The sequence below is a fragment of the Protomyctophum parallelum genome, assembly GCF_964188405.1.
Source record: "Protomyctophum parallelum genome assembly, chromosome: 9".
Lineage (NCBI taxonomy): Eukaryota > Metazoa > Chordata > Actinopteri > Myctophiformes > Myctophidae > Protomyctophum > Protomyctophum parallelum.
Genome location: NC_139706.1, coordinates 25,384,512 through 25,405,584, shown reverse-complemented (window position 1 = coordinate 25,405,584; position 21,073 = coordinate 25,384,512). Strand labels below are relative to the sequence as shown.

Sequence of the window (21,073 nt, the reverse complement as noted above, 5' to 3'; positions counted from 1 at the left end):
CCTTTAAGGTACTTTTATTTATAAGTTGGCACGGTACACTGTAGACAAAACAACTATGTGTTTCAGTGTCAAGCCGTCATCAGTGTTGTCAGGTGAGGAAGATCCATAGGAGGATGCACAAGATAAGGCTCCATACTTTAATCTGTGTACTACTGTAGATTTCTCTGTGTAGTCCCAAGGGCATACACGTAGATCCTTGTGAAAAGTCAATGGTCACTGATAACACTGGAACATACAGTATGTGCATCATAACAGTTATAAACAATGATCAACTAGGGACAATCGCATATTATAAATACTCCAAAACATGTAGAAACCGGTTTCCTCTTTGAGTGCCCACTTTGTATGTCCTTGTGGCATTGTTTCCCTCTTTCTCTGAATAGGCCTATTGTTGCCTTTCATGAGCACCGCTGGTTTGAGGGATACTTAGAATATCCAGAATACATGATTGCAGTATAAAAAACAAGAACAAAACAAAAAACAACAACATGATTAGAAGAATACAAGGTTGGTTATCTACATGATTAGAGAAAAGAAGAGATAATACAAACACATATAATCAAGTGATCTGGTCAATTAAATGGATCCTAAGAACAAAAATGCTATTGCAATTAAGCACTTACACTCTCTCTCTCTCTCTCTCTCTCTCTCTCAATTCAATTCAATTCAATTCAATTCAATTCAATTCAAAGGAGCTTTATTGGCATGAGAAAACGTACGTTTACATTGCCAAAGCAGAAGTGGAACAAGACAATTGAAACGGAACAATGTATTCTCTCTCTCTCTCTCTCTCTGTCCCCCCAGGCTTGTCTAAGGGTGTCTTGTAGCACACAGCAGGGAGATTGTAATATTTCTGTTGTACATAAATCACCATGACAGCAAAGGGGCTGTATGAAAGCATAGCACACATAGATCAAGCAGTGTATACAGTATATGCTTGCTTATTTGGTTTCTTTGAGGGATCATTTTTGGTGAAACGTTTTGTTTCAAGCTGCTTTTGTCAGCTTGAAACAAATTCGACACGCGTGTTCCACACCACCACAGGCCCGGTGTCGAGTCGGTCGGACCCACGGTTGTCCAGAACCTCATAAAAGGCCTCTGCCCGGGCTCTGGACAGGGCCCCTAGGCCCCCTACCCAGTGTCCATATGGAGCTGACCTGTTCTGACATCATTCTGACGTCTGCATAGACTCCATATTTGGGCATGCCTGACAAAGAACTCCATATATGGGCATAAACGGGACAGTGGGACACAGACATAATATCTGGGTGGGGCATGCATTTCCAACTTGCATCGTTCCAAGTAGGCCAGCGCCCAACGGGCATCGCTGTAGAGGCCCCACGGGCACCGCTCTTTTAATGACGACAGCCAGAAAGTTATGCTTTGCTTCAATTGGGGTGAAACACACAGTTCAACAGTTGGACAAAAGATGTTTTAGAGTCTAAAACATCTTTTTTTTAAAACAACCAAAACATGTTTTGGCTACTTCGTCTAAAATGTAGACGAAGTAGCCAAAACAAGTTTTGGTGGGTTTTTTTTAAACTGAAGTGACAAAAAGTTAAACTTTGATAAGCAGTGATCTGAATATTCTTAGATTAGTGCAGAGCCATCCTCACTCCAGGCTGTGGGATGCCAGTTTGAAGAGATCCTGTCAGTGATCTTTGTGGTGTGTTGTCTTGCATTATGTTACTGTCATCTACCTGTAGATGCCTGTTTCCTGCTGTGTGAACTTTCCTGTGCTTGAATGAATACTGGATTGTTCCTAGGCTGCTCGTAATGCAATGCAATCTTCCCAGAGACTACAGATGAAAAATACTTTTCCATGGTCCATCTGAGTTCTCTTGTTCATGCAGTGTCGCTTTTTAATACCTTAAAACTGTTAAAAGCAATTCATAAGCACAGTGTGCCAGTAAAGTTTACAATGTACCATCATATTTTCAGTCGAAAGTAAAAGCGACTTGTTTGAAGTAATGCTTGAAGATTGTTGCAATCACAATCCAATATTAAACCCCTGCTCCGCCCCATAGCACAATGTCTTTTCATAATCACAAGCAATACCAAAACAATTATTATCATTGGTTTGGAACTTTGGATAGTAATTGTACATTGCCTCTGGGCAGCAGAGAGTGTGTGTGTGTGTGTGTGTGTGTGTGTGTGTGTGTGTGTGTGTGTGTGTGTGTGTGTGTGTGTGTGTGTGTGTGTGTGTGGGGGGTGGGTGGGTGTGTGTGTGTGTGTGCGCGTGTCTTACTCACTTTATTTACATTACATATGACTTGCATTTCAGGCATTGCTATGGCATGATTTGACTGTTAGCACGGAGCCCGCCAAAAGCGTAGAATTACTTTTGTCTGGCAGCCCGAACCGTAGCCTACGTTTTTTAGGATTTATATTCTTTATCTTTAATCCATGTTTTGATCAGATCGAATCGATAGCTGTCTCCAGTTAGCATCACAGTGTAAGTGGGACAGTGGCTGTGGCCATTTTTAAGATGCACGTGCATCCACTTGCACTCTTTCAATGGACTGTATCTCTAAATCGGCGCAATGAATGTCGTTTCTGGTTTTTCAACAGCCAACAGCAGGCGCTGTGATACTCGTGGTCTGTTTTTTTCTGCAGACACCACAGACCACACACAGCATTATGTCATCGTAACACCCAGTTACGGATATTTGGCTCTTCAAAATAAAGGTTGAAAGGGGAAAAACCTTGGCAATGCACGATAAATAGATGGATAGAATGAATCCTGGGGGATCATTGTGTTAGATGTCTCACTCATGTTTGTAGTTTTCAAAACATAAATGCAGCAAACCCAGATGTAAACCATGACAGGATACAGTCATACGGAGTCACACACATACAGTACACAGAGGCATCTGATTATTGAACACATGGAGGCAGCACATTGCTGGTTAAAATTTCCAGATGGAGTTTATTTTTCCTCCATTGTCGCTCAGCATTGCGGCAGTTTCTTTTTAGCTGACAGAGGGCGGCATTATTCCATGGTGTTTTATACTTTTTCTTAATTTATAAAGGAGCCACTGTATTTCAATTTGTCATTGAAATCATCTACAGGGTTATCAACTGAGGTCATATTAGATGGAGTAGGAGTGCTCATTAAATCGGAGAAAGTTGCTATTGCTGTCTCATCAAGATTTCTCTTTTTAATTACAGTTTCAGAGCGATCTCTTGGTTTTGGAACTGTATTATTAAAAGATATACAGCAATAATCTGAAACAGAAGCAGGAATTTCAGAAATGGCTGAGACATTAATATCTATACCCTTTGTGAAGACCAAATCTAACGTGTTTCCGTGCTTATGGGTACTGCCAGTTACATGTTGGACGAGGTCAAAGCTTGCCGTGAGGTCCATGAATTCCATTGCTCTAGAGTCAGTACAGTTATTAATATGATTACATCAATACATTGCAGTATTGATACTTTTACTTAAGTAAAACATACTTGCGTGAAGTGAATACTTCATCCATCACTGACATGGACATCATCTTCAGTGGACAGCAGCAAGAGGATAGATCAGTGGGTTTCAACCCTTTTCATATCAGGGCCCATTATTTATTGGGTATTTGAGCAACGGACCACCATTTGATGAGATTTTTTGCCTTTCAGATGCAAAGGTTAGAATATTTTGTTGCTGTTGGACAAGATTTTTCCACAATTCTATGCTGTATTGATTTTGGTACCATAGGAGAGATATGTTGAATTGTGTAGACTTCTTGTAAATTAAGTAATGCAGATGTTTAACAATAATGTAACTCTTGCGCGCGTAAAATGAAACCAAATGGACCCATTTCATTTCACACTCTCAAGAGTTAAAGATCTAAAAGGGTCCATTTGGTTACCAGCTCTCCATCATTTAGCTGGGGACCACTTGGAACCCCCTCAAGGACCACTGGTGGTCCTCGGACCACTGGTTGAAAACCACTGAGATATATCTGCTCTCATGGCTGTTCTGCCATTCTGAGGCAATTCCATGGATGATATGAATCCAGAACATCAATAACGTCTTTGCTCATATGCATTATGCAGTGATGCATTCATTCACTGTTAGGCTGTTCCTTTCGCACCAACTGTTGACTTGCATTTGCACTCAGCAGTAGTTGTTTTGAGTTGACAAGCATTCGGCGAGCAGTACATCACACATATTGAGTCGTGTGCTTTTGCTAAAGAGGCCCCCTAATTAACAAGGACTGTTATTGAGTTCCCAGACTTCTTCAACATCTTAATTACATCTTAATGACATTTGGGTTAAACTGGTTGAGCTGTATAGAGCCTGAGAATGGGGGGTTGTGAGGGGCAAAACCACAGCGATATACCCTGAGGAAAGTGGAAATGGATTGGTGCCTATCAAGGACGGTAGAGAGAATGATAGAGGAAGGGAATGGAAAAATGAGGGAATGGAAATGGAAGGGATGGCAAAATGGAGATGTAACTTATATTAATTATAATAAATGGTGAGAGGAGGGGTTAGGGTTGAAAGTGGAAAGAGGTTGCAGGAGAGGGATTAGATGGAGGACGTGCTCAACCAGCCCCCCAGGTGCTGTTCTTTGACCAGTAATTACTCTGGAGCACATGTCTCATTGGGGTGTCTTATTATTGTCTAATGTATTGCCGGTATATTTCGTCAGTATACTCACTCACTGCAATAATGAGTGTGTATTTTCAATGAGTGTGAATGAGAGACAGTTGATTAGATCCAACGGTTTTTGGCTATAATGTAGTTTGCATTGTAGATGATGATGGAGCTGCGTGACATGCTGTGGGTCTCCTCCGTGTTCAAATGGTGCGTGGACAACCTACCTTCTTTCTTTTTTTTTTTTTTTAAGATATTTTTTTGCGGCTTACGCCTTTTATTGATTTTTTAAGGGACAGATAGTAGGCTGACAGGAAACGGGAGAGAGATGGGGGGATGACATGCGGTAAAGGCCGTGTCGGGTTCGGGAGTCGAACCCGCGGCACACCGCGACTGGATCACCAGTCCGGTGCCCAGACCGTTACGCTACGGCCTGGGCCCCTACCTTCTTTCTTAATGAGTGGTGGAACCTTTAGCTTTGTGGAGGCTATACACATTTGTGTGTCTCCAAAACAAAAGTCTAGCTGTCAAATTCTAGGACAGAAGTTTAAACTGGCAAGCGAGCCAACTGGAGCGCTAAGTTCACAGATCTCTGAACAGAGGATTACATGATTCTCAGTAACCGATTATCACCGTGCTTCTCTTGATCACATTTGCATAATGAGCAGCAGGGGCACTGCAACACGCGTGGACACGCACACACGCACACACAAACAAAACCAAGACCTTGGCGAGAGAGGAGGATAAGCAAATAAAATCTTCTAAAGCAAATATTTATTTAGGAGATGAGTTGCTCTATCTGCCCGGTATGTTTTCCTGGGCTCAGCTGGCCCAAGCTGTCCTTCACACTGAGAGCAGCCATTGGAAGAAAACCGCCAAAGAGAAAGACAACGAGAAAACCACAGGATGCATGCAGGTGGATGAGCTTAAAAACAGTCACACGTGACAACACCAGTGCACTGAGTTGCTGGCCAGATGGTGCATCGACTGTAATCGCAACATTGACCAAATTTTGCCTGAGCACTTTATAATTATATAGACCAGGTTCTATATAGTTTTAGTCATCCTCAAGCAACAATACTTAAAGAAGAAGGGGAGAGTGTGTGTGTGTGTGTGTGTGTGTGTGTGTGTGTGTGTGTGTGTGTGTGTGTGTGTGTGTGTGTGTGTGTGTGTGTGTGTGTGTGTGTGTGTGTGTGTGTGTGTGTGTGTGTGTGTGTGTGTGTGTGCGCGTGTGCGTGTGCGTGCGCGCGTGCGTGCGGGTCCGCAGACTCCCAAACAGTGCTGATAAGAAATGGACAGACCCACTGGGCACTGCAAGTGGTGGATTTGAGTTCAGAGACACAACACAAGAGATAATAATGAGTCATTTTTGGTTTATATAGCCACAAGAAGCCTCTGTACTGCTTCTTGTGTTACCCCAAGCCCCACGTTGCACTCTCCTAGCAACACTACACTCCATCTAGCCTAAATCTGTCAACACAGAGCCACAAACACCAGGCAAAAAACACCATTTAGTGTACACCCAACCCACTTGTCTCCCCCAGCTGTCTCTGATGAGTGTGTGTGTGTGTGTGTGTGGGGGGGGGGGGGGATTATCATAATGAACCACAACACAGCTCTTATGCTGTGTGTATTGATCGCTGTAGTAACGATTGGGGAGAGGTGTGTACGGGTTGCGACTACTCTGTGTGTGTGTGTGTGTGTGTGTGTGTGTGTGTGTGTGTGTGTGTGTGCGTGTGCGTGCGTTTCCTAGATTCTCAGAAGCAGACACTATTGTGATGGGGGATGTGACGTATGGGGCCTGCTGTGTGGACGACTTCACTGCCCGTGCCCTGGGAGCCGATTTCATGGTGCACTATGGCCATAGCTGTCTGAGTGAGTCACTTTCTCTATACGTTTCTCTTATTTCCTCTATTCCGTCCATACTCCTCAATTGCTCTCCTGCAGTCTCACTTTTCTCCCCTCACTGTCTTCGTCCCTCTAGCTGTGTTTAACTCACATTTGTATTTGCACAGTAACAATTCTACAACCTAGAGAAACACGTACAGTATGAAGGACTGGCCCATAGATAGGTGTGTGCAAAGCTACATATGGAACTGTTGTAAACTCTAAGTACTGGACCCTCGTCTGGTTTGACAGACAGGTAGTGTGTGCAGACTGGGTGTTGTGTGATAATCCGGTTGAAGTATTCCTTCTGTACGGCGACTGCGGCAGCGGGCCCGGGAGAACAATAACGCAACATGAGACAGTATCACGCTAAAGGTTCACAAAGTTTATTACACAAACAGGAACATATATAGTGCTGGATCATAATGACGTAACAACAATATATGAGACACAATAATAACGTGCCTACTGCAGCAAGGCTGACCTTGCTGTCACCGAGATGTCTCTCTCTCTTAGCCTAACCATAAAGTATGCTACAGTTCAGGCAGTACACAATACATATCAAGTACACTGTGTCTCACGTTCAAGTACACAGACATGGGCGATCATGATTATAACCGGAACAATGGATGAACTGCAGATGTACCGTAAAGGTGGTTTCACACTGGATGTGTTTTTCGGAAAACCGACGTAAAAACCCTGCTAAAAATGTGAAAAACGCAGCAGTGTGCAGGTCCTGGGACCCTAGTCAAGAACCCCTATCTGGCTTTTGGCGGCTAGACAGCATGTCTCTTAAGGCTGATCAATAGGGTGCATGCTGCATTAGTTAGGCTTAGGCTGTCCTTTTGAAAAAACAAAAACAAAAAAACAAGCAGATCTGGAGGACATTTCATCCTCACGCCCGCTGTCTGCCGGTTCCTGAACATGGGAGAAAATGCTAAATCAATAGTTCTGAAATATCGCTGCCAGTACAGCCCCACTTCTCCCAAATACCAGAAATGGCCAACAGAATATTAATACATTGGACAGATCTGTGTCTGCGTGTACGTACACATGCTTGTGCATGTGTATAAAATCTGTGTGTATGTGTGGGTGGGGGTTCATTGCTGCTAACTCACAAACATACAGGATATACAAAATTGCTTATACAATGAGATCAATACCATCCTTAAGATAAGCGTGTTCTTAAAGCCTCACATTTCTCGCGGGCCTTTTGCGTTAGGGTTAGGTAACCCTAACCCTCTTTAAAAAAAGTTAACATGGTGAATCACATCTTGATGATGTCAATATGTGATTCACCATGTTTCTTTTTCTTCATACCTCCAGTTCTAGGAAACACAGAATGGGGGGACTTTTTTATTATTTCCACACAACAGCTCTAACGTATATTAATGACATAGTAAAATGTTGAAAATGAGTGGTATTCCCCTTTAAGTGAGGGTGGAGAATCCTGAGAAATTGTAGTGCAGCTTAACATGCCCGATTATTAGAGAATAGATTGAGCACTTTCCCCTGTGCAAATCTGTGCTTTAATGCATAACCTATATTGCTTACAAGCTAACAAGTCACCGTATCGTATCAAGTAATGTTTAGTATTCCCTCCATCACTTCTGACTGTCACTGTACTGTACTGTACTGGGTAAAGGCTGACTGACAGACTGACACGAGGCAGCGCCACTTCAGATGTGTGAAGCATTATGGTGTGAATGCCAGACACCTGCACGAGATTAAAGGATTTCTGTATCATTCCACGCACGCACGCACGCACGCACACACACACACAGATACTCTATGCTTTTATGTGTTTTCCTTCCCCTCTAGTTGGCTTTTATTAGCTATCATCTTTCATTTTCACCTCTTTTCTTGTTTGGCCAACATATAACCTTCATGTTGAATGTGCAAGTGAATGAAACCTATACTGTCTGTTCTATTTGATTTAAAAAAGGGAAATGGTGCAATAATATCCACATTTTTGTTCTACATTGCTCTAGTCTACCAGCAGACAGGAGCAGTAGAGGCATAGTGCCACAAAATAAAAACCTGAATTCTCACCTATTCTAACAGAATAGTGTCACTGTAAATGAAAGCCTTATTTTATACTTCATCGGTCATACTACATCGTATGACCGTATCGTATGACAGTATCACATGAAACTTTTGACAAAAGTATCAAAAATAGCTCACAGCACATCAATGATTCTTGTTATGGTGTTGCGATTGTGTACAGGGAAGGTCCTCAGTAAAGGGCTGCAAAGGTGTTCATAAACAAGTGTTACCTTGGTGTGGTTCTATACCGTAGTATAACTGTATATTAAATTGCAATCCATCATCACCGATGCAACTTAGGTCGCCTTCACACCAGATTTCGATTCAGTGCAGGTGGGAATGCAATCCGCAGCAAATAAAGGAAATAAAGCAAACTATGTGGTGGATGAGGATCTAAACACAGTTGGAGACGGAGAAGGGATATTAATTTTATGCAGCGCAAAGTTGTCCCGTTTAACCGTGGATAGACATGGGCAAATAAGGAGACTGAAGCCCTCATTGAAATATGAGGACGAGTAGCCTACATTAATCATTTGCTTAAGGAAACAGAAACTCAAAAAACACTGTACAGAATATTCAGTCCATCTGTGCGTAAACATGGAGTGTTAATTGTCACTGCTGTCACTGTGTGGGGAGGGAGTGGGAACTTTCTTCATGTCGATGAACTTGTAAACTTTTGTGCTGCAGAGCTGTGCCTCCACATGCCCAGAAGAACACGCGTAAGAAACGTCTAGTCTAGTATTAACACCATAGATTTCACTGTGTAGTTTATGAATTGAACACATTGATGAAGTTCCCTCCTGCGTTTGCAATTGCTGCGGATCACAGCGCAGTGTGAAGGCAAATCGCAGCAAATTAAATATGCAAGAATCCCACCTTCTCCGCGAATTTGCATTGAGTATTAGGTGAGAATGCGACCTCAGTCTGTCTTTTCACTCTGTGTCTGTATTAATGAGGCGTGCTGAATGCATCGATTTATGACCCATATTGAGAAACCGAGTTAACTTGGAAATGAGACAAATGAAATTACTGATAGTGTGTACAAGTCCTCTCTGTCTGTCTCATTGACTGTCTCTCTAATTGCAGTGACTAAGTGCCCGCAGGCTGCCTGCCATACTAATGTGATCACAGGGCAAATCAATGCCACTTTACTTTGCCCTTTATGTTTTTGGGGCAGTGACTGTACGAATCCATGGACGGCAACGCAGATGTATCTCAGTCTCGACTTTTTACTAAACATCCATGCCCACTGGGTCCCCAACCTCTGCTGTGTTACGTTATATTTAACTCCTCTCCAGCAACCGTCCTTTTAAACCCCTTATCCGTCCCTATCTCTGTTCCTCTCCCATCTCTGCTCAGATCCTAAATCCATTCATCACTCTGGTAGCGGCTAATTGACAATCCAACACCGCTTCTGCCCCTTTCTCTTTTTCAGTTCTTTGCTCCCATTCCCAACCTTCCTGAATATATACAGTTACATTATCTAGCGGCCGCCACCCGCCTCCCAACCCCTCCAAAATTGAATTCCAATGTATTTCCGGGCCTACATTGATCGGACTTTTCTATTCCTCTCTCTCTCCGTCTCTCTCTCTCTCTCCTCCATCTCCAGCAGACCCTCTGTCCAGATGGATATTGTACATGAAAACACGCATCTCTATATTTCATGTTGGGTCATTCTTAATGCTCTAGTTTATACTTTATACTGTAGTTTATACTTTGTTGTATGACAGTGTCACTGTGTCACACTGTCAAACATGTAGCATGAAAAAAGCCAAACTACAAATAAATTATGTTTGCCTAATGGCTTGCCCAAAACATTGACACCAGGTTGAAAGTGGTTAAGTCTGCCTTATATGAATATTTAACCAATATAATGTATTTGAGCTTTCCAACTGCATTGAATCCATTGTACACACACATTGGTTCTTTTTCTATTTCCAGTAAAGGTTTTGGACCAACAGTGAAAATAGCTTTCAGTGCTTCTCTTTTTCCTCTACAGTAGATCAGCCCTTGCTACTCTCATTCTCACTTCCCCGTTCCACCTCGCACGCACGCACGCTCGCACGCACGCAACCTCCATCACCATTTCCCGCCCAGCCATCATGCGTTTCTCCCGTTACCTCTCTCTCCACTTGATCTGCACGTTCAAGTGGGCTATGCTTGTTCAAAAACATTTACATGATAATGGCCCATTTGTTTAATCATAGCACAAAATGTCTCTCGCTCATGAGCCGTAAATTGAATGTAACACAAGAGGAGCTGTAATTATGGTGATCAACGGTACTGATAATGTGCCCACTCCCCACCCCCCAATCTATGCCCTTTCCCAATCTTGGATTCTCTCCCACTTGTGTCTCCAGCTACATCTACAAGGCCCAAGTGTGTAGTAAATGTGCCTTGAAATTAATGGCATTAATACTAATTGCATGTGTCCCTAATAATTTAGAGAAAAACGCACATTCTCCGTTATTTGGTGCAGAGCCGAACTGTAAGAACAGGAATTGTAGAACAATGCTCCAAAAATATGTATTAGCGACAAAACAGCAGTAATACGACATTTCAACCGAGGGTTCTTTACCTGGTGATCAGGGGTGGTTTCAAGAATTATACATGATTATTATTTTATAAATAATATATACATGATTTCATAACATCTTCAGGGGCAGTACAAAGATGTATACATTATTCTTAAAAAAGAAACCATAGCAAACAAAGAATCCATATTTTTTGCATTTTTAACGCATTTTATAGAAATGATTTATAAAAACGAATAATACAAATAAATAATAATAATAAATAAATTAAAAATAATAAACAAATACTTTAGGCTTTTACGTTAGTTTCCATGTGTGAGGAAGACTCAAATGGATCGAGGGTGGTGGCATGGGTGCCTACTGCTTGCCAGACCATGTCTTACTACTGTTATGGACCTAAATGTAACACGGAATACATGCAAGTGACAGGCTGGGGGTGCCATAAATAGTGCATATCTCTTGGTATCTGCCAGAGGCCTACCTAGCATAACAGTGTGAATTATTCATCGATCTCCTCTCTCGTGTCTTTGTCTTCCTGCAGTCCCCATAGACGCCACAGCGGGCATTAAGATGCTCTACGTGTTTGTGGATATCCAGATGGACAATGCACACTTCCTGGACACGGTCAAGTTCAACTTCCCCTCTGGACGCTCTCTGGCGCTTGTCAGCACGATTCAGTTTGTGGCTGCACTGCAGGTGAACAGGAACTTTTTGTTTGTTTGTGTGTGCGTGTGTGTGTGTGTGTTTGTGTTGATGCGTGCGTGCGTGCGTGCATGTACCTTTGTATGCACATATATGCCGTGCACACAAAGGTAGGCATATTCACTGTCTTTCTGTCACACATGCTCCCCAGGAGTCTTTTGTTCCTTCGTGAGCAGGCGGGCGCACGCTTCTTTGAGGTGCAGTTCAAGTGTGGGCTCGGGAAATGCAGTTATTTTGGATTTGAAAGGAGGCGTGAACTGGCGAAGCCTCTCGGTTCACGTGGTGCTCTGCTCGGCTCTTTACATAAGCAGTAGCTGCAGCAGTAGCGATACTGGCGGGTGCATGCAGGCTGCTTCCCTCGCTGTAACCCTGCTGGTGCCACAGAGAGCCGTCCTTCTTTCTGCCACTCTGCCTCCACTCACGTCGGACCGACAACACTAGCCTCGCTAATGTAACCGCAGCATATTTTTACACACCGCTCCACATGCGTGTGTGTCATGTTCTGTATATGGGAGAGTTGCATTATGTGTGTGCACTCAAGTGTGTAATGTATCGGTGTCTATATATGAGTTTTTGTGCACAACACAGTGTTTGTGCCTGCCTCCCCCTCACTCTCATGCCTCATGGTTGTGTAGGCTTGTGTAGGAGGGTGCTCAGTATGGGCAGGAGGTCTGGCTCACCCACAGCGTTCCTGGATTACTGTTATGGAAGATATTCCCTGTTTTTGCTTTACTGCCGCTAGGTGGCATAGTTGCTACATTATTCTTTTAGTTAGTACCTCCCTGTCTCCAGGGGGCGCTGTTCATTTTGCTGTGCTTCAGTGTTTGATGCAGTTTCATCTGTTTCCGTTTCACACTTTCCTATATTAAATCCAGTCCATGTACAACACTTCTGCCTGTTCAGGAGACTAACACCATGGCTCCACCGGGCGCGTCAGCGTCGCGTCTCCGTCAACGTCAGGGAATGTTCCCTAATGAAGGGTGGCTCCACTGCCCGCGTTGCGTTGTGTTGCGTGACTGCATTAAAATTGCCCCGGTTAGTATTTTGAAGCACGCGACGGAGACGCAACGCGCCCGGTGGAGCCCCGGTGTTATAGGAGAGAGTTTAGCTGGCTGTGAAGCCCAATTAGGACGCATAGTCACGTTGGGTGTAACAGTACAATTACCGTTGAACTTTAAAGCGGTCAATGTATCACTCCGCTTCTGCTTGGAACTAAAACTACACAACCTCTGCTATCCTGATCCTCCCTGTCATTATTGCCCTTTGCTCTCACTCTCCTCTCACTTTGTTTGTTTTAATGACTAGCCCTTACCCGTTGTGAGATATTTGCCCCCCCCCCCCCCCCCCCCCCTTGTGGCCGTGGGGGGTACTGCGCCCGGGTGCGTTTGTAATTGACTAATACATTCATTAATAATCATTAATGTGTGAAATCGAAAAAAGGGCATCGTTACTCCCTCCATATTCATATGGTCAATGCCTGTGTGAAAAGTGATTGGTGCAGGCAGTAAGGAGCTACGGCAGTGTTTCTGACACACAGACAGACACACACACAGACACTTAGACATTGTTAGAATTATAGTATGATGTGTAGGTGTTTGGATCAGTTGACACTCATTAAAATAATATATTTCCAGTTTTTTGAGGGGTGCTAGATCCTCCTATATACGGGTTTAATGTTTGTTTTCTAGTTAAATTTTTGTTTTAAAAACGCCATTGACAATGAAGGGAAAATGTACGTCATCTTGTCCCTAACACAAACATTAAATGCCATTAACAACAAAGAGAATTTAATTTGTTTTGTCACCGTTTGTTTTCCATCACCATTACATCACCTAATCATAGCAACATGAGTTAGACTTTATTAGCGCCCCAATTTTTGTTTCAGAAACCCTCCGGGAGGGGTTGGAATAGGGGACTTACCGAGTAATCAGCTACCTATTTCTGTTGCAGCTTATTGCATTTTTTTAAATTCATTTTCATGCATTTTTATTTATTTAATTTTTTCATATTTCTGTTCTGACTTAGTCTTTGTACATTATTATATTTTTATCCAGACTGTTAAGGAAGCTCGGAGTCCAATAATCTCACTGCTTGCATTGTTGCTACCAGCTGTATGATATGTGTTAAGGGTGACGCATGTTACAGTCAAATAGCCTTGAACTTTGTTCCCTCCCTCTTTGTTTTGTACAAAGAGCCCACCCAGACTGTAGCCATTCATACGTGTTGTAGCCCATTGCCACTCCTGCCTTCCTCACCTTTGCTTTCACTCTCTCTTTGCTTTCACTCCCACCCAGACTGTAGCCATTCATACGTGTTGTAGCCCATTGCCACTCCTGCCTTCCTCACCTTTGCTTTCACTCTCTCTTTGCTTTCACTCCCACCCAGACTGTAGCCATTCATACGTGTTGTAGCCCATTGCCACTCCTGCCTTCCTCACCTTTGCTTTCACTCTCTCTTTGCTTTCACTCCCACCCAGACTGTAGCCATTCATACGTGTTGTAGCCCATTGCCACTCCTGCCTTCCTCACCTTTGCTTTCACTCTCTGTCACTGTCATTTCTCTCCCCGATGCAGGCGGTGAGCGCACCACTGAAATCGGAGTATGAAGTGCTGGTGCCCCAATGTCGGCCTCTGTCACCAGGAGAGATCTTGGGCTGCACCTCGCCTCGTTTGGACCGCAATGTCGACGCCATTATGTGAGACGCGTTGCTTCCTCTTTCCTCCATGTCCCCCCAGACACAACCCTGATCCCTGGCCCCAGCTCGTCACTTTGGCTGCCCCAACCAATAGACACTGTCTGAGTCAACAAGACTCTGTGCCGTAATTATGCATCCTTCCTTCCCCGCCGCCCTGGTCCTCTAGGTGCCACCAAAGGGATTCAATGTGATGGATCAAACATGATCTCTAATGTTCAGTCAGAAACAACCACACTGGAGGACTATACTGCTAAAAATACATTCTTAACATGCACGCCTTTCAAATAGGCAGCTACTACTGGTTTGAGCAGCAACACATTCACCTGTTCACAATATGCTGCGTTGTGACGACAGCAATGACATTGTGCAATCATTTTGTCAACCACGCGTAGGCATGTTATGTTGCGGAAATTCTCTTTTCATAATGTGATATAGTTTAACATCAATATTGATCTGTGAAAGCACAGATTCGTGTTCACAGTGTCGGCAGGTAAGAGAACACATCTAGAGATGATCTTTTGTGTCTCCATCTGTTAGCACATTTAGTGCCGGAAGTGCATCAAAATAGAAGCTCCGGGGTGCCAGAGTTGTCTGATCGCTTTTACTCTGAAAGCCATGAACCGGAAACACTTTCCTAAAAACGATGACTTTACTAAGTGACCTCACATCCCCGATCATCTTAATTAAAAAAATTACGCTCCAAAAAGCGTTCATATTTTGCGGGAGAGACGGATGAGGAGCAGAAATGAAGCGCCAGCATATCGATCCATTTATCACCACGGAGAGCGCCTTGGATTAGGAGATACGAGTCATTCTTTCCGCCGCGCTAACATGGGAGTCAATGACAAGCTAATAGTTGCACTAAGCGTTAGCGTACGGAAAGCGAAAAGCTAAATGCCAAAAAAAAGGAAAAATTCTGAATATTCTTATCTCGCCCCGTGTCACTAGGACGTCGCTAGGACGTCCTCAGACGTCGTAGGCACAAATTTTTCGGGATCCTTATGACGGCCTCATACGTCGTATGAACTGAAACGGCTAGTTTGACTGCGGGATAAATACATCGCAGTCCCCATTTGACTGCCTAGTTTTTCACTAACCTTTGAAGAACCACCGCGCTGGTTCAAAGTCCGCCTTACAATGGTGTGATTCTTTGTCGTAGTGTTGATAAATTATCCAAAGAGCGGAGGAGGAACCTATCCCACTCTGTCCGATGGAAACCGTGTAAGTCTTAAAACGTATTAAAAACGTGAATTAAACAATGAAAACATAACTCGTGAACGGGAGGGAAGCTGTTCTACATCAACTAACTAACTAATGGGAGGGAAAGTGTTAATAGCACTTTCAATTTTTTTTTAACAGTGGGCTGTCTTACATAACTTAAATTAGGGATAACACCACACTGCAAAAAATACAATATGCCCGAGTCATAATGACTCTCACATTAGTGAGGAAGTGAGGAATGGTATATTAGCCTTTGAGCCCCCTCTAATGTTCTGATATTTTGTAAAATGTGCTGATCTATCTCATTAGTATAATGAAGAGAAGTATCTCTAAAAGGCTCAATGTGAAAGCAGCTTTAAGAAAAGCTCAGTCACCATTTATTTCCTACCCATTGCAGCGCCTCTGAAACCTCTCTGGTACGGACCGCCCCGGCACCGGGAACAATAAAGAGCAGAATAGAAGGTCGGGCTGTTGCATAATGCAGAACCCATATAGCATTTGCCATTATAGCTAAAGCACTCAACACTTTTACTAAGGATAATAGAATATGGATGAAATACGAAAGACTGTGATGGGAGAGAGCGCCGTCCTGTTGAAGCTGCAGAATAGAGGTAGGTATGAGGGAGACGAGCCGTAGGATTATTGTAGGGAACGTGATTATGTGAGGGCCTTGGATGTTGCAAAGCAAAGTGGGGCGGCACAAAGGGGGCTTCAGTCAGATATAATTTGCACCGCTGCTCAATATTCTTATCCTGCACGGCACAGACATAGCATAGCATGAACACGTGCGTGCGCACACACACAGTCACACACACACACACACACACACACACACACACAGCTAGAGTGTTACGCATGCTTGCACAAACACACTTAAAAAGGGTGACTTAGGTGAGCAGAGTCTCCTTGGGAGCTCATATGAAATCCCACCCACAGCCTGTTTCAGTGGCTTGGCTAAATACTGGCCAATTAGTGGGTGTAATTGTCTGTCCTCTCCCCTTTGTCTAGCAAGATGTTCCCAAGCCAATACCTGGGAGGGCTACGCATTTTGTTTTGTGTGTAATCATACATTACTTTACTCATTATGCTTTCTTTTATATTGTGCTCTCCCCCCAGTGCAGCCCATGGGTTAAGTGTAAAGGCTTGGCACCTGTGTAAACAGCATGCTGCGATCGTTAAGAGTCATGTTCCTGGACAGTAGAAATTGGTCAGAACCTCAACCTCTGCCTCAGGCCCCTGTACCTGACACTGACACCCCTTTATTCCTCTGCTACGGGGAGGGAGAGGGATGGAGATAAAAGGGAAGGGAGGATGTGTAGGAGGATAAGACCGATAGCTATTGTCGTAAACACAGCAAGTATGTTTGCCTGGAGGAAGTTGTTGCTCGCCCTCTCACATACTCTCGCCTCTCTTGCTTACTCTTATCTTCATTCGTCTGTGGGCGTAAGCATTTATGGTTCATGTGTTTTTCTTTATAGTTACTTGGGAGATGGACGGTTTCACCTAGAGTCAATCATGATCGCCAACCCAGATATACCTGCTTACAGGTAAAGTAACAGCAATGATCATTGTTATGAAACGGTCTCTGTGTTCTCTAAAATGTAATTTATTATCTCTTGACATGACATGTTTTATCGGGATCTTGGTCAGTAGCTGTGAAACCTCCAACAGTTATCAACAACACTGGGAATTTAATTTGATCATTCCAGACTCACGGAAATTAGGAAATGACTGACAAAACATAATGAGAAAGGATTTGAAACTTAACTTATTGTGAAAAGGGTCTCTGGAAGTATATGAATGCACTGCCCACAAGAGGGTTTGTTTTTCCTGAGACTTTTTGGTACCCAAAAGGAAATAAAGTTTTTAAATAGACTTGCGCACTGCACTGTCATGCATATCATCACACTGGCTCCTCATAAACAAGATGCTAATCTCAAGTGAGTCTCTTGTAGTGAAGAATAAAAGATTAGATAGTCAAAGATGCTTCTCTTTTCTCTGAGATACAGTAGCTGCTGTCATACTTGATGGACCTTCGTGATTGGATTTTCTCATCCTTTGTTGTGATTCTGTCCTCAGGATAGATAAAGATATCTTTGTTAACAATCCATTCTGTGTGTGTGTGTGTGTGTGTGTGTGTGTGTGTGTGTGTGTGTGTGTGTGTGTGTGTGTGTGTGTGTGTGTGTGTGTGTGTGTGTGTGTGTGTGTGTGTGTGTGTGTGTGTGTGTGTGTGTGTGTGTGTGTGTGTGTATGTGCGTGCGTGTGTGGGGTGTGCATGTGCGTGCGTGTGTGGGGTGTGCGTGCGTGCGTGCAGATATGACCCATACAGTAAGGTGTTCACCAGGGAGTATTATGATCACGAGGCCATGCGGGCTTTGAGGTTCCAGGCTATCGACAAGGCACGCTCAGCCCAGAAATGGGGCCTCATCATGGGTACACTGGGCCGGCAGGGCAGCCCCAAAGTCTTGGAGGTAAGAGCATATTGTACTCTGTTACCACCTGTTACAGAAGCAGCGAGTGCATTCTCGGGCAGTGGCGATCCCACGGCGCTGCCGGGGGGAGGGGCGGCACCTGCCGAGGAGGGGGGGGGGGGGGATTATGACACTCCGCCGCCGTTCCGTGCCGTGCCGCGGCAGAGTCGGTCCGTCCAGTGGCTGCCGGTCCAGACGCAGCAACTGCCGATAACAGCCTCGGCAGTGTACCGACACATGCGTGTTTGGTTAAAACTCATTCGTGGCTCCCGTCTCCCGACATGCGCTGCAGGTTAAAAATCACCCGTGGCTTAACTGTGAGGTTAGGTTAGGGCATGGGGCATGGGGTAGGGTGTCGTCGGACTAATGCAGAAACACTGCTGCGGCTACTATCGGCAGTTGGCAGCGACGCCGGAACTGACGCCGTTGCCGGAAAATGCACTCGCTCTCTCACCTGTTACCTATAAACATTGTGCCTTGTGGCACATGAGGCCTTCACAGAGAGATTCCACTTTTCACGTTCAGCTGCTGCAGTCCTCACTTCAGACCATAATTTAAATCCTGCTTCTTGTCTTTCTTTCTCAACGGTACGCCTCCAGGTGGTCTTTGGTCTTCCTTTTCTTCGTTTCCATTCTGGTGCCTGCCATGTCAATGCTGTGTGGCAGTTATTGTTGTGGTCCTGTCTTAGTATGTGTGCAACCATATTCCATCTACGCAGCTTCACTTCCTCACTCTGTAGCTTCATCTCGGCTCTTTCTAGCAGGCCTTTAGTACTGACGTGATCTTGACAATGTATACGGAGTATTCTTCGTAGGCGTCTGTTATGGAACACATCAACTGCCTTGTTGTCTCCTTTGTTCATTTTCCACGTTCCACATCCATATAGCAATACTGCCATCACTAGCGTCTTGTACAATTTACAATTTAGGCATTTAATCCAGGCTTAATCCAGAGCGATTTCCAGTAAGCAGGAACAATACAACGTAATACATCAAATATATAGAAATAGTCATCAAATATCATAAGCAAGCAAAGAACATAATATCTGTCTAACAGTGGATTATCTGTACAGTGAAGCTATGAGTATACATTTTACAGTGCTGTGTGCTATGTCTACATAAAATGCTATGCTAATTCATACATCTAATCTAATGCTAAATTATAAATCAAAATTACATAGATTTAGCCTTTGCATACACCTGTAAGGTAAGGTTGTCGAGGCTAGTGCAAGTGCTACTGGCCAAGGTGAGGTGAGGTGAGGTGAGATGAGTGAGATGAGGTGAGATGAGGTGAGTTTTCAGACTACGGCAGAAGATTGGGAGTGAGTCTGCAGTTCTGATTGCAATGGGAAGTTCATTCCATAGCAAGTACAGTTTTAGGTTCTTCTTGTGACGCTGTTGGAGCTCCGGGTCTTTTTTAAGTCTGATGAATGCACCTCTTGCTTTTGGCAATCTATTCTTCACGTCCTTCCTGCCACCTCCCTCTTTACAAACTGTGGCTCCCCAGTAAGGGAACTGCTCTGCCTCTTCAAGATCCTGTCCATTAATCTGAATTTATTGTTCTCAACCTGGGGGTTGTGACCCTCCGAGGGGTCGCCAGAGGCTTTTCTGAATGTGAAATGAAAATCAGATTTTTTTATTTTACAAAAGTCATAATATAGAGGACAGTGTTGGGACAGTGGGAAAAGCTCATATATTGCAGAGATTAGAAAATACCATCAAACAAAGTGAATTAACGTTAGGTGTTGGTTAATCATTATCTAGAAATAGATGCGTGATTCTGATATTCACGTTTACGTAATCCAGTGACCCACCATTGCAGGGCTAGGACGGTTCGACATATAATGTAATGAAGCTATTGTAGCATCTTTGCTTCTGATGGAAAATGTGGTGACTCATTGCTCAGTAAATGTGTGTGTGTGTGTGTGTGTGTGTGTGTGTGTGTGTGTGTGTGTGTGTGTGTGTGTGTGTGTGTGTGTGTGTGTGTGTGTGTGTGTGTGTGTGTGTGTGTGTGTGTGTGTGTGTGTGTGTGTGTGTGTGTGTGTGTGTGTGTGTGTGTGTGTGTGTGTGTAATCTAGACAGCTCAGCCCCTACATTGCAACTGTGTAAAAGATTGTGGGATTTTTGGAATTTCCATTAATTTGACTAAAAAATAATCTAATTGAATATTGGCAGACACAAACTAACAAAACAAATTGGAAATGTAGAAAATGCGACTGCACTTTTGTTTTCTTTCCTTCCAGCAATTAAACTCAGACAATGAACACATGCATAATTTTCATTCTTTGTTTGAAGTGATCACATTTACAATAATACAATAGACAGAAAATACCCATGGATCGCACTATAATGACTACTATCAATATTTCAAATGTGTTTTTCTTACATGTCGCAGTGCATCAAACACATGTCTGGAATGTAGACAATAAGCCTATCCTCATTCAAACCATCTATGTGTCCTCGGGGCACTTATGCAATCATTTGTAATATCCGTCTCTCCCTGTCAGCTTCACTTGACAAGCTGTATGGGTATGGTGAAATGTTCTTTATATATGACAAGCAATCTACCCGGCTGTGTGACCTTGTGATTGCACATTTGAATCTTGAGGCCAAGAAATTGATAGAACGTTGTACCTTTGATCTAGCTGTCTGCCTTTTGATTTGTGTTATGAGACAATTCACTGTATAGATTAGTGTGTGTGTGTGTGTGTGTGTGTGTGTGTGTGTGTGTGTGTGTGTGTGTGTGTGTGTGTGTGTGTGTGTGTGTGTGTGTGTGTGTGTGTGTGTGTGTGTGTGTGTGTGTGTGTGTGTGTGTGTGTGTGTGTGTGTGTGTGTGTGTGTGTGTGTGTGTGTGTGTGTGTGTGTGTGTGTGTGTGTGTGTGTGTGTGTGTGTGTGTGGTCAATACAACCATAGAAGTCAAATTGTATGG

The 21,073-nt window shown here is 43.7% G+C and overlaps 1 protein-coding gene across 2 annotated transcripts in view; it reads left to right on the top strand.

Annotated features, from left to right (window-relative positions):
• The window catches only part of dph1 (diphthamide biosynthesis 1), a 64,625-nt gene that overhangs the window by 21,851 nt on the left and 21,701 nt on the right, over nt 1-21,073 (top strand). The window contains exons 4-8 of one of the 2 annotated variants that reach the window (XM_083773764.1): nt 6,342-6,463; nt 11,597-11,751; nt 14,331-14,452; nt 17,152-17,220; nt 17,988-18,144. In XM_083773764.1, the coding sequence (XP_083629890.1) occupies nt 6,342-6,463; nt 11,597-11,751; nt 14,331-14,452; nt 17,152-17,220; nt 17,988-18,144 (625 nt within the window). The remainder of the gene's footprint in view (nt 1-6,341; nt 6,464-11,596; nt 11,752-14,330; nt 14,453-17,151; nt 17,221-17,987; nt 18,145-21,073) is intronic. The other variant, XM_083773765.1, reaches the window with a different exon arrangement.